This window comes from Octopus bimaculoides, chromosome 21 (genome assembly GCF_001194135.2).
Source record: "Octopus bimaculoides isolate UCB-OBI-ISO-001 chromosome 21, ASM119413v2, whole genome shotgun sequence".
NCBI lineage: Eukaryota > Metazoa > Mollusca > Cephalopoda > Octopoda > Octopodidae > Octopus > Octopus bimaculoides.
In genome coordinates this window covers 37,877,410-37,888,604 of record NC_069001.1, presented here as the reverse complement: position 1 = coordinate 37,888,604, position 11,195 = coordinate 37,877,410, and the positions used below count along the sequence as shown (strand labels likewise).

The window sequence follows — 11,195 nt, the reverse complement described above, 5'->3', positions numbered from 1 at the left end:
TATGTGCATATACATCCACTTATATGTGTATTCATACACGGATCTAAATTATACCTTCTTGTGCATGTCTAGGCAAATTTCACATCTACTTTAGATGAAAAGTTGCTGCCAAAACCTCAAAGTCTAATGGGGCACTTTCACTATTTTGTTGGACTAAAGGGAATTCAGGAAGTGTTGAAATTAGCTCAGGGATTCCTATGTGTGTTCTGTGAGCCAAAGGGATGAGGTCCATTGTCCAGGTAAAGGTTTATACCTACAGTTAATCAATATAGGAGAAATTTTGTCTACTTTTTAAGTATCCTCGATATTTTCTATTTTGTTCTCTTTTCTTTCAGAATATCAGATGACATTGGCATAAAAGAATATTATTTACCTGAGATCCATCAATATTCATCATCTTTTAAAGACAAACAGAAGATGTCATACAGAACAGACATAAACCCTCATTATATAACTCTGTGGTAGAATTACTGTGAAATATTGACTCTGAACTGAGATTAGCAAACATGTAAAAGACAATTTTGAATGCTAATTAATTTTTGAGTTGAAAGAAGTTTGCAGTATCATAGAACCTCTAAAATCACAGTTAAAGGGAAAATAACAGGAAAAATATTTGTTAGGAAGAAAACATAAAAGCAAGTAAAGATAAAATTCTGTATATTGTGTTGGAAGATAAAAATAATGGAAAACCAATTGTGTGTGTTGAATGTTAAATGTGAAACACAGTGTGAAACAAGTGATTTTCCTGATAGCTTAAAGAATGAGAAAGAAAAATCATTATATCAGTGTGATATCTGTAAAAAGTCATTCTCTCACAAAGGTAACTTAACTACTCACAAACGTATTCATACAGGAGAAAAGCCCTTTCATTGTGATATCTGTGGTAAATCATTCTATCAAAATGGCGAGTTAACTTCTCACAAACGGATTCATACAGGAGAGAAGCCATATCATTGTGATATCTGTGGTAAATCATTCTCTGGAAGTAGTTACTTAACTACTCACAAACGTATTCATACAGGAGAAAAGCCATATCACTGTGATATCTGTGGGAAATCATTCTCTGGAAGCAGTGATTTGACTAAACACAGACGTATTCATACAGGGGAGAAACCATATCACTGTGACATTTGTGGTAAATCATTTATTGGAAGTGGTCAGTTAACTAAACACAGACGGATTCATACTGGAGAGAAACCATACCATTGTGATGTTTGTGGGAAATCCTTCTCTACTTGTAGTACCTTATCTGCACACAAACATGTTCATACGGGTGAGAAGCCATATCACTGTGATATCTGTGGTAAATCATTCATTGAAAAAGTTAACTTCACTATACACAAACGCCTTCATACAGGAAAGGAATTGTATAATTGTGACATCTGTGATAAATCATTCTCTGCACCAAGTCACTTAACAAATCATAAACGTATTCATACAGGAGAGAAGCCATATCAGTGTGATGTCTGTGGTAAATCATTCTCTAGGGACCATCATTTAACTATACACAAACACATTCATACAGGAGATAAACCATATCACTGTGATATCTGTGGTAAATTATTCTCTCAGAACAGTCACTTAACTACTCACAAACGTAGTCACACAGGAGAAAAACCGTATCATTGTGATATTTGTGGTAAATCATTCCCTCAAAATGGTGACTTAACTACTCACAAGCGTATTCATTCAGGTGAGAAACCATACCTTTGTGACATCTGTGGTAAATCATTCTCTCAAAAAAGTAACTTAGCTACACATGTATGTACTTATATAGAACAATGATTATTTTCATAGCTGCTAATTATAATTAATTTGATCTAATATGATTGAATGACTAACAATATTTTAGGTGCACAAAATGAAATGTGTAACACAAATAGAATATTTATACATGAATAAATATTATTACAATCATGGAAATAAACTTGTCGATTTGTCATGTTGTAATTGTTTCAATTAGATTATTTGCTAATTTCAAACTTTGTTGTTTATTATAGTTACCAGGTTTTATGCGTTTTCATTATTTAAACACGAGTTTAAGCCGTGTATACAGGGCTTAAGTGTATTACAACTTGTTGGAAAAGGGTAGAAAAAGGGTCCAGAGAATAGCAACAGTCGGGTAAAGACAGACAGCAATGACAATCGAAGCCCAAAGAGACAAAAATGAACAGTAAGAGTGGTAAGGAGGAAAGAGTGCTTGGACATGTGAAGAGTAGTGATGACAAATTTCAGGAATTTTCGAAGGATACGCTGTCCTGATAGCTAACAACCTACACGGGTAGTTTATTCATGGCTTTGACATTTCTGTAGGTGATCCCTATTTAAAGTTGATAAAGCAGTGTTGTCTACATTTTTACGATTGTGTCTGTATGCCTAACAGATATTTGTTTTATGTTGCTGTAACCTGTCCATCTATCGGGTAAAATGTGACTCAGGTAATGAAAAGAGAAAGTGACATCCAATATTTGCTGTGTCTATGTATCAGCATTTCTTTGGATCTAGATACTACTGTCTCTCTCTCTTTCTCTTCCTGTGTCGATCCTCTTTCTCACTTTTAATTTAACAATGTGTGTATGTATCTACTTCCTTGCGATGTGATAAACATTTAAAAACAAAACGAATGCTGTCACCACTCACTGTCTCTCTTGCTCTCTGTTTGCTGCACATAGGGAGGGTCAGGATACTCGATTCCATGCAAAAAATCTGAAGTTTTTTTTTCTTAGTGAAACGCATGTGGGTGTACTTACCAAAATTTACCAAAGTTAAATCTTTAAATAGAGAAAAATAAAACATAAACAGGTTATTAAACAAATTATTTAATACGTGACTTTTAAACATTTACACATTTGTTCCGTTTCCACTTTGCGACATCCGAGTCTATTTTTACATTTCCCCTATATTTCTATTACCCCCTCAGACACCTCTATATATATCTGTGTAATGACTTCATTCGAGCATAGGGTAGATTCGAACCTGAATCAGCAAATTTCCCATAACATTTCAACAGCATTTTTTTCACAAAAATAACAACAGTTGACCTTTTCTATGCCATCTAAAGATGAAATTCGATAAGGGTGACCTACATCAAGCTGCTCATTTTTCATGGCAATATACCTCTCTTTCTGGCTGGCTTGCTTGATTATAAATACAAGAATCTCATAAGGAAAAGTTAGTTGGTGAACAGAGATGACCAGAGGCAAACAGTTTTGGGAGGCTGACGGTCAAACAACCGTCCTTTATGATACATACAACTTCTCTCTCACTAACTCATCTTTTCTCTTCTAACAAACATCATTACTTTTTGCTTCCTCCTACAACTGACAAGAACATATACATATTTATACAAGGAAAAATTAACTCTCAATTATATTATACATGCCCACCGTCGAGTGTGGCTTGGTACTACTAAAGCAGCGCGGACCCGGACGCGCAACTGCGCGTCCGCGCTAGCTAGTCGTGAGTGGTCGATCCTAACCCTAAACACGTATTCATTTGCACACGCGGGTTAGGGATAGGGTTAGGATCGACCACTCAAGACTAGCTAGCGCGTTCGGGTCCGCGCTGCTTTAGTAGTACCGTGTGGCTTTACATAAAGTAACGGTAAATGGCATAATTTCGATTTGACTCGAATTTTGTCAATAAAAGAACTCGGTAATTTCCGTGAACACGTGTTGTCAATTGTCAGTTGACGAAATGGGAAGTGAAAGTTAATGGGTTGTGCGTGCGTGCGTGCTTGTTCCTCTGTGTGCGTGCGTGCTTGTTCCTCTGTGTGTGTGCGTGCTTGTTCCTGTCTGTGTGTGTATGTGCGTGCGTGCTTATTCTTGTTTGTGTGTGTGTGTGTGCGTGCTTGCTCCTGTGTGTGTGTGTGTGTGCATTCGTGCTTGTTCTACATTCCACAACACATAAAAACAGAACAGAAACACAAACACACACAGAGGAACAAGCACGCACACACACACAGAGAACAAGCACGTACGCACACACAGAACAAGCACGTACACACACACACAGACAAAGGAACAAGCCTGTACGCACACACAGAACAAGCACGTACACACAGAGGAACGAGCACACACACAGGAAGCACGCACGTACAACCCATTAGCTTTCTCTTCCCATTTCGTCGACTGACAGTTGACAAGGCAACACGTGTTCACGGGAATTACCGAGTTCTTTAGTATCAACATCAACACCCATTACATTTTGGTAATAACTCAAAACGGAGTACTGCATCTACCGTTACAATTGGTAACCTCTCACTCTAACATTTATCGTTACACACACATATATATATATATATTTACACCTGACAGTAAATCAAAACTATTGAATTCCAAGATTTCTTTATGTTTAACAACTGAATGAATTCAATAAAAGTATCTAAACATGAAACATCACGATGAAAGTTGTTCAAACTGATGTCCTTCTTGACCGACACATTTTTCCATCCGAGTTAACACAGAATTACAGATAGTACGACAAAGTACCTTATTTGCATTAATTAGTTCAAATTCAGTTACTATGGCAGCTTGCAACTCATCTAGAGTCGTTGGTTTACTTTTAAAAACTCGATCTTTCATCATTCCCCAAATACTGAAGTCCATTGGCGTGAGGTCACATGAACGCGGGGCCCACTCAATTGACCCTCTACGTCCAATCCAACCGGCAGGCAAAGTGTCCAACAAATCACGTACCTTTTTGGCGTAGTGAGGAGACGCACCGTCTTGCATGAACAGCAAAGTGTTAAAGTCCGGCCTGTCTCGCAGCTGCGGCAAGGCATACTTATTCAGCATTTCAAAGTAGTTGTCGCCGGTGACAGTTTCATTAAAAAAATAAGGGCCTAATAACCCATCAGAACTGAGAGCTCCCCAAACAGTGACACCAGGCTGATTCAGTGGTTCATAATGTGGGTTTTCAGTAGCGTAAATCACACAATTGTGACGCTTAACCATCCCGTTTAATTTGAATGACGCTTCGCCAGACCACATTATCTTATTGAATAGCTCGGGATCATTTTCGAATTGGCTAATGAACAGTTGACACATTTGTAATCGTCTGTCTGCATCGTCCTCCACCAGACCATGAATTAACTTAGGGTGGTATGCTTTATAACCATTTTCTTGCAAAATTCTCCGAAGGGACGATCTTGAAATATCAAGTTCAGCGCTTAGTCGAACAGCGCTTTTTTGCGGACTTTGTGTGATAGCAGTAACCACAGAATCTGCCATTTTTCGGGTTCTAACACTACGTGGCCTACCTGATCGTGGTAAATCTGCCACAGTTCCATTTTGATGAAATCGATCTCGTAGATGATAAATAGTATCTCTATGCGGAGGATTTATTTCATCACCATACTCGTTGATCCATTCTTCACGGACTTTTCGCGCATTACCATATTTGTAGTATTTTTCAATAACAAAGATCCTCTGTTGCAGAGTCAGTTTGTTCATGTTTCTGGGTTTAAAAAACCTGCAATCAAAACAAACAATTATTTTATATGAGACTTCGCTAATAAAAAAAAACAAACGTTGGGGAAAAAAACCGGTGATTTTAACTCACAGCATTCAATTATTAAACATTCATTGTTGGAATGAATAAATAAAATTGAATATTTACGGAATTTTGATTTACTGTCGGGTGACTTTTGGCCAACCCTGATCGGACATATACTTAACTGCATGCACACACACACACATATATATATATAAAATCTAAAATTGAACATCACCTCAAATTGACTTTCTTCTTTTTAAGTCATAAAAATAATTACAACACACCAATGCAAGGATGGTACTAATTATTTCAACGGTGTAAAGAAATAATAGGTACCTTCCAGACAGTTTCCAGTGTTAATATTATTTCTACCAAAAACAGAGAACCTGAAATATTAGGGAAGGTCATTATTGGATCATACCGACTCCAGCACTTTACTGGAACTCAATTTTATCTATTCTGAAAGGAAGAAAGACAAAACTGATCTGGTTTGGATTTGAAAATGAAGAGCCGGAAGTAATATTGCGGAGAATTTTCTTCGCTGCTCAACGATTCTGCCAACTGAACAAATTAATTAAATATAGAGGTTGCTAATTAATGGCAGAAAGAAATAGCTACAGCAATCTTTATTACGTTGATGTGAAAATCTAAATGAAGGTTTGTTGTAAAATAGAAGTTGTGTTGAAGCTGTCCTTGTCCAGTACGAGTTGTGACTACTTGAATCGATCGTGACATCTTCGTCATTGGCTCTGTATTAATATGTAAGTATTATTAACAGAAACAACAACATCTACATTGTATAAGTTCTGTCAGTTTTCTACTACATTCGTTTGTTTTGATGTGTTCAAAGGCAGAGGAAAGAAAGTGAAGAAATTTCCTAAAGTAACGATGTCTTAATCCCCACACGGGTCAGCTGTCGTATGTAATAGAAGTGAGTTGAAAAACTTAACCAAACTAGCTTTAGCAGACATTACTTACTGTTGTTTTAATGCTTTCACTGTTTTCCTTTCCACTCACCATTTCAATTATCGTTATCCACCCCCATATCTTAATATTAATACAAAGAGAAAGTTTGTATCAGGACTAAAGGCTAAACCAGAGGAACGACAGATGGTTAAGCAGAGGCCCAAATGAGGTTCAAATGGTCATACTAAGTTCTCAGCAACTGTGATGTTTCCGAGAGTCATCAGTAACGAGGGAGAAGTTATGTCTTCGCTCTCTCTCTCTTTTGCGCGGGATTTAAAAGTTAATTCTGCTGTTTATTACAGGTATTGGAGAAAGTTGTGAAGCCCTGGATAGATAGTGTCTATATCTTCCAGCAAGACTCTGTGCTGTCTTATAAGGCTAGCACAGCCCAATTGTGAATGTGCACAAATCTCTATGGCCATGTTCTCCCAGACACATGGCCTCCTGGATCACCAGACCTCAATCCATTGGACTATTACGTATGGGTCTTTGTCAAAGGAGAGGTCAAACAACACTCTCCGTCATAATCACCATGTCCAAACTTGAAAAAGATCATCTGATTCAGGCATATCAGTGCTCCCGACCCCATATTGTAACAGCCATTGATGCTAACTGTGGATTCATTGAATAGGTCTGAAAAAAGGGGTTCTCAAGGTTATTTGTTTTCAGAAACAGCTTTTCTTTGATGAGCTATATGTCTTCTTCTAAATTCATACAAATGACTTCAAAAAAAAAACTGATGCACACTGTATGGATACATAAAAGTATGTGTGTGTTCATAGACACCAGTTATGGTAGATCGTCTGATGTCTAAGGATGTTTCACTGTTGTTTGGGACTACAGCTTAGTGGAAAGGTGTGGAAAGTGGTAAAAAGAAGTCAGCGCTACCACTGGCTGTTAAATCCTAGTTTGTGTTTTGTTTCCTGACAAAATGGATGCTACATTGGCTGGGTTCTATTGTCTAGGTAAGGGTTTATACCTATAGTTATTATAGATGAAATTTGGTAAAATGTCCACTGTTGAATGTCTTCAGTTTAAGTGTCCTCTGTATTTTATATTCTGTTCTCCTTTTATTTCAGAATATTAGATGGCATAAAGAACATTATTTACCTGAAATCCATCAATATTTATCATCTTTTAAAGACAATGGAAGATGTCATACCGAACAGATATAATCCTCGTCATCTAAAACTGGTAGAATTACTGTGAAATATTGGCTCTGAACAGAATTTCTATACAAAATGCTCTCCAATTCACAGACTGGAATTTGTATTATAATGATTTGATATCGAAATTAAAGCTAATTTACAAAGGAATTTGCAGCATCTTCAAATATTGACAAAAATCACAGTTGATAGAAATATAGCCGTAGAAATAGGAATAAAATATATAAATAAAGGGAAGAACTTTTATATTTATTGTGGTGAGAGAGAAACAAGAATGGAAGACGAATTGTGTGAGAAAAAGATTAAATGTGAAGCAGAGTCTGAAATTATTGATTTCCCTGAGAAAGAAAAAGGAAAAACATTATACCACTGTGATATCTGTAATAAATCATTCTCTGCAAAGGGTAAATTAACTGCTCACAAACTGATTCATACAGGAGAGAAACTATATCACTGTGATATCTGTGGTAAGTCATTCTCTCAAAAAGGCAACCTAACTAGACATAAACGCTTTCATACAGGAGAGAAACCGTATCACTGTGATATCTGTGGTAAATCATTCTCTCTAAATAACCACTTAGCTACACATAAGCGTCTTCATACAGGAGAGAAACCATATCACTGTGATATCTGTAGTAAATCATTCTCTCAAAAAGGCAACCTAACTAGACACAGACACATTCACACAGGAGAGAAACTGTACCAATGTGATATCTGTGGTAAATCATTGTCTGGAAGTGGAGAGTTAACTAAACACATACGTATTCATACAGGAGAGAAGCCATATCACTGTAGTATCTGTGGTAAATCATTTGCTCTCAGTAGTAACCTATCTAGACATAAACACATTCACACAGGTGAGAGGCCATATCATTGTGATATATGTGGTAAATCATTCTCTGGAAGTGGGTATTTCACTACTCATAAGCGTATTCATACTGGAGAGGAATCATATTATTGTGATACCTGTGGTAAATCATTCCCTGCACCAAGTCACTTGACTAATCATAAACGTATTCACACAGGAGAGAAACCATATGAATGCGATGTGTGTGGTAAGGCATTTTCTGTAAAGCATCACTTAACTACACACAAACGCATACATACTGGAGATAAACCTCATCACTGTGATATCTGTGGAAAATTCTTTGCTCAGAACAGTCACTTAACTGCTCACAAACGTATTCATACAGGAGAGAAACCATTCCAGTGTGATATCTGCAGTAAATCATTTCCTCAAAATAGCGACTTAACTATTCATAAACGTTCTCACACAGGAGAGAAGCCATATCTCTGTGACATATGTGGTAAATCATTCCCCCAGAAAAGCCACTTAACTAAACACATAAGTATTCATACACCAGAATAATGAGCTCATTATCAGAATGAAGTTTGTGATAAATGCAGTGCATGATGTAGCAAGGGGAATACAGACTTCCCATGATGTATTATAAAATCCATGTTATTTCGTCCAATGGTGGATAGGGGAATATAGTCATTGTCAGGAGGAGTTTTTTCAGGAAGGATAATTTTAGGCAGTAGTTCACATTATGTTTACATAGAGCTTCAGTGGTGGGTTTGAAGGTATGGTCCATGTTACAGAGGTGGAAGTTTATATGTAAAGTGTCCCCCCACCACCTTACACGTAGATAATCTGCTCTCTGTCATAATTTCCCCCACAACCCATCTCCCCCTACCACCCACCATCCCACCATGTATGAGGCCTGATCAAAAAGTATCCGGACTGCTGCTATGCTGATGGAGCCAAAGTATGCAAAGTGAAGCTGTTTGACATGAACTGACCTTGAATTCTGCTGTAAATGCATAGAAAAATGAAACCTCCCAGGTCATCTCCATCTGTTCAGTGTTATGTAGGGATGGGCAGGTAAGGCTTGGATAATGAATGTGCCTCATTATCCAAGCCTTACCTGTTCATCCCTGCATAACACTGAACAGATGCAGATAACCTGGGAGGTTTCGTTACCTCTTGGCAGAAACAGCCGTAAGGAACTAGCACCTACTAACAATCTGCTCATTTACTCAATTAATCACCTGTTCCTATATGATTATATGCTTCCACGTCCTCATTCTTGAAATTACCAACTCTTTCTATTTGATATTCTTTACTACTCATAAATGTGTACTCAAATAATACATTGGAATAAATAGACATCCTGGAATGTTTACTGCCAGATATCTGTCGATTTTGGATCCTCTCCACTTTCTTATTTGTCATATATATATATATATATATATAATAAATATTTTTTGTGTGTATGTATGGGACCTTCTTCTAATGAGAAGCATAATGTATATATATTATTAAACTGTAAATTCATTATATTTATATTACTACTACTATTACTATTATCTATGTTCATGAAATGTGTTTCCAATGTTGTATTGAAAGAAATTTGACTACAGAATTAAAAAATAATACCACAAATTCCAGTTTTTGTTTTAGTATATCAATGTTCTGTGATTGATATTCTTGACCAGGAATTCCAATTGTTACGGATAGTTTACTTCCAAAAGATAAACCATCTGCATCTAGAGTTGTGAGCTGGGATTTGCAAATAAGCTTCATGTGAACACAGCTTGGATTTCACCCCTTTTATATATATATATCTTTTATCTTTTACTTGTTTCAGTCATTTGACTGCAGCCATGCTGGAGCACCACTTTGAAGGGTTTTAGTCAAACTAATCAACCCTAGGAATTATTTTTTGAAGCACAGAGACACATGCACATAGATATATATACATACATATATATATGTATGTATGTCCCTGCTGTAAGCCTTCACGTCCACACACGCCAGCTTAATTCAATTCATCCTTAGTCGAAAGACACCTGTTGTTAATGTCCTTTATTTGCATTTGTATTTGTGTACCATTTCTCCATTTTTTATGTCCTTGATTTCGTATACATTCGCTGCTTTCTTCCAAGGAATCTCATGCCCTTAGCTTAGTTTCTCTTTGGGGCTGGCCAGATTGAATGAAAGGATAAAAGGCAAAGTTGACCCCAGCAGAATTAGAACTCAGAATGTGAAGACGGACAAAATGCTACTAAGCCTTTTGCATGGTTTGCTAAAGATTCTGCCAGCTCCCACCCTGAGTGATATGAAAGAATGACAAAGGGACAGGAGCAGGTGTCTTGCAGAAGAGGTGAATACACAGGGTCTATGGCTGCAAGGCATGATACTTCCATGACAGTGATGTTTGTTGATACCTGTCAAGCAATATCAAAACACAAAGGCAGCACACACACACACACACACATTCATCATCATCATCGTTTAACGTCCACTTTCCATGCAAGCATGGGTTGGACGGTTTGACTGAGGACTGGTGAAACCAGATGGCTACACCAGACTCCAGTCTGATCTGGCAGAGTTTCTACAGCTGGATGCCCTTCCTAACGCCAACCACTCTGAGAGTGTAGTGGGTGCTTTTACATGCCACTGGTATGAGAGCTAGTCAGGCGGTACTAGCAGCCGCCATGCTCAAATGGTGCTTTTTATCTGCCACCTGCACAGGAGCCAGTCCAGTGGCACTGGCAACAACC

General features: G+C 37.4%; 2 protein-coding genes across 2 annotated transcripts in view; both read left to right on the top strand.

Annotated features, from left to right (window-relative positions):
* The window catches only part of LOC106879528 (zinc finger protein 91), a 12,523-nt gene extending 2,449 nt beyond the window's left edge, over positions 1-10,074 (top strand). Inside the window, exons 2-4 of the mRNA XM_052975437.1 lie at positions 336-1,781; positions 7,542-7,656; positions 7,744-10,074. Of these exons, the coding sequence (XP_052831397.1) occupies positions 682-1,781; positions 7,542-7,656; positions 7,744-8,997 (2,469 nt within the window). The 5' untranslated portion in view covers positions 336-681 and the 3' untranslated portion in view covers positions 8,998-10,074. The remainder of the gene's footprint in view (positions 1-335; positions 1,782-7,541; positions 7,657-7,743) is intronic.
* The window catches only part of LOC106868803 (zinc finger protein 239), a 92,365-nt gene continuing 87,394 nt past the window's right edge, over positions 6,225-11,195 (top strand). The window contains exon 1 of the mRNA XM_052975616.1: positions 6,225-6,257. The gene's annotated coding sequence lies outside the window, so the exon portion shown is untranslated. The remainder of the gene's footprint in view (positions 6,258-11,195) is intronic.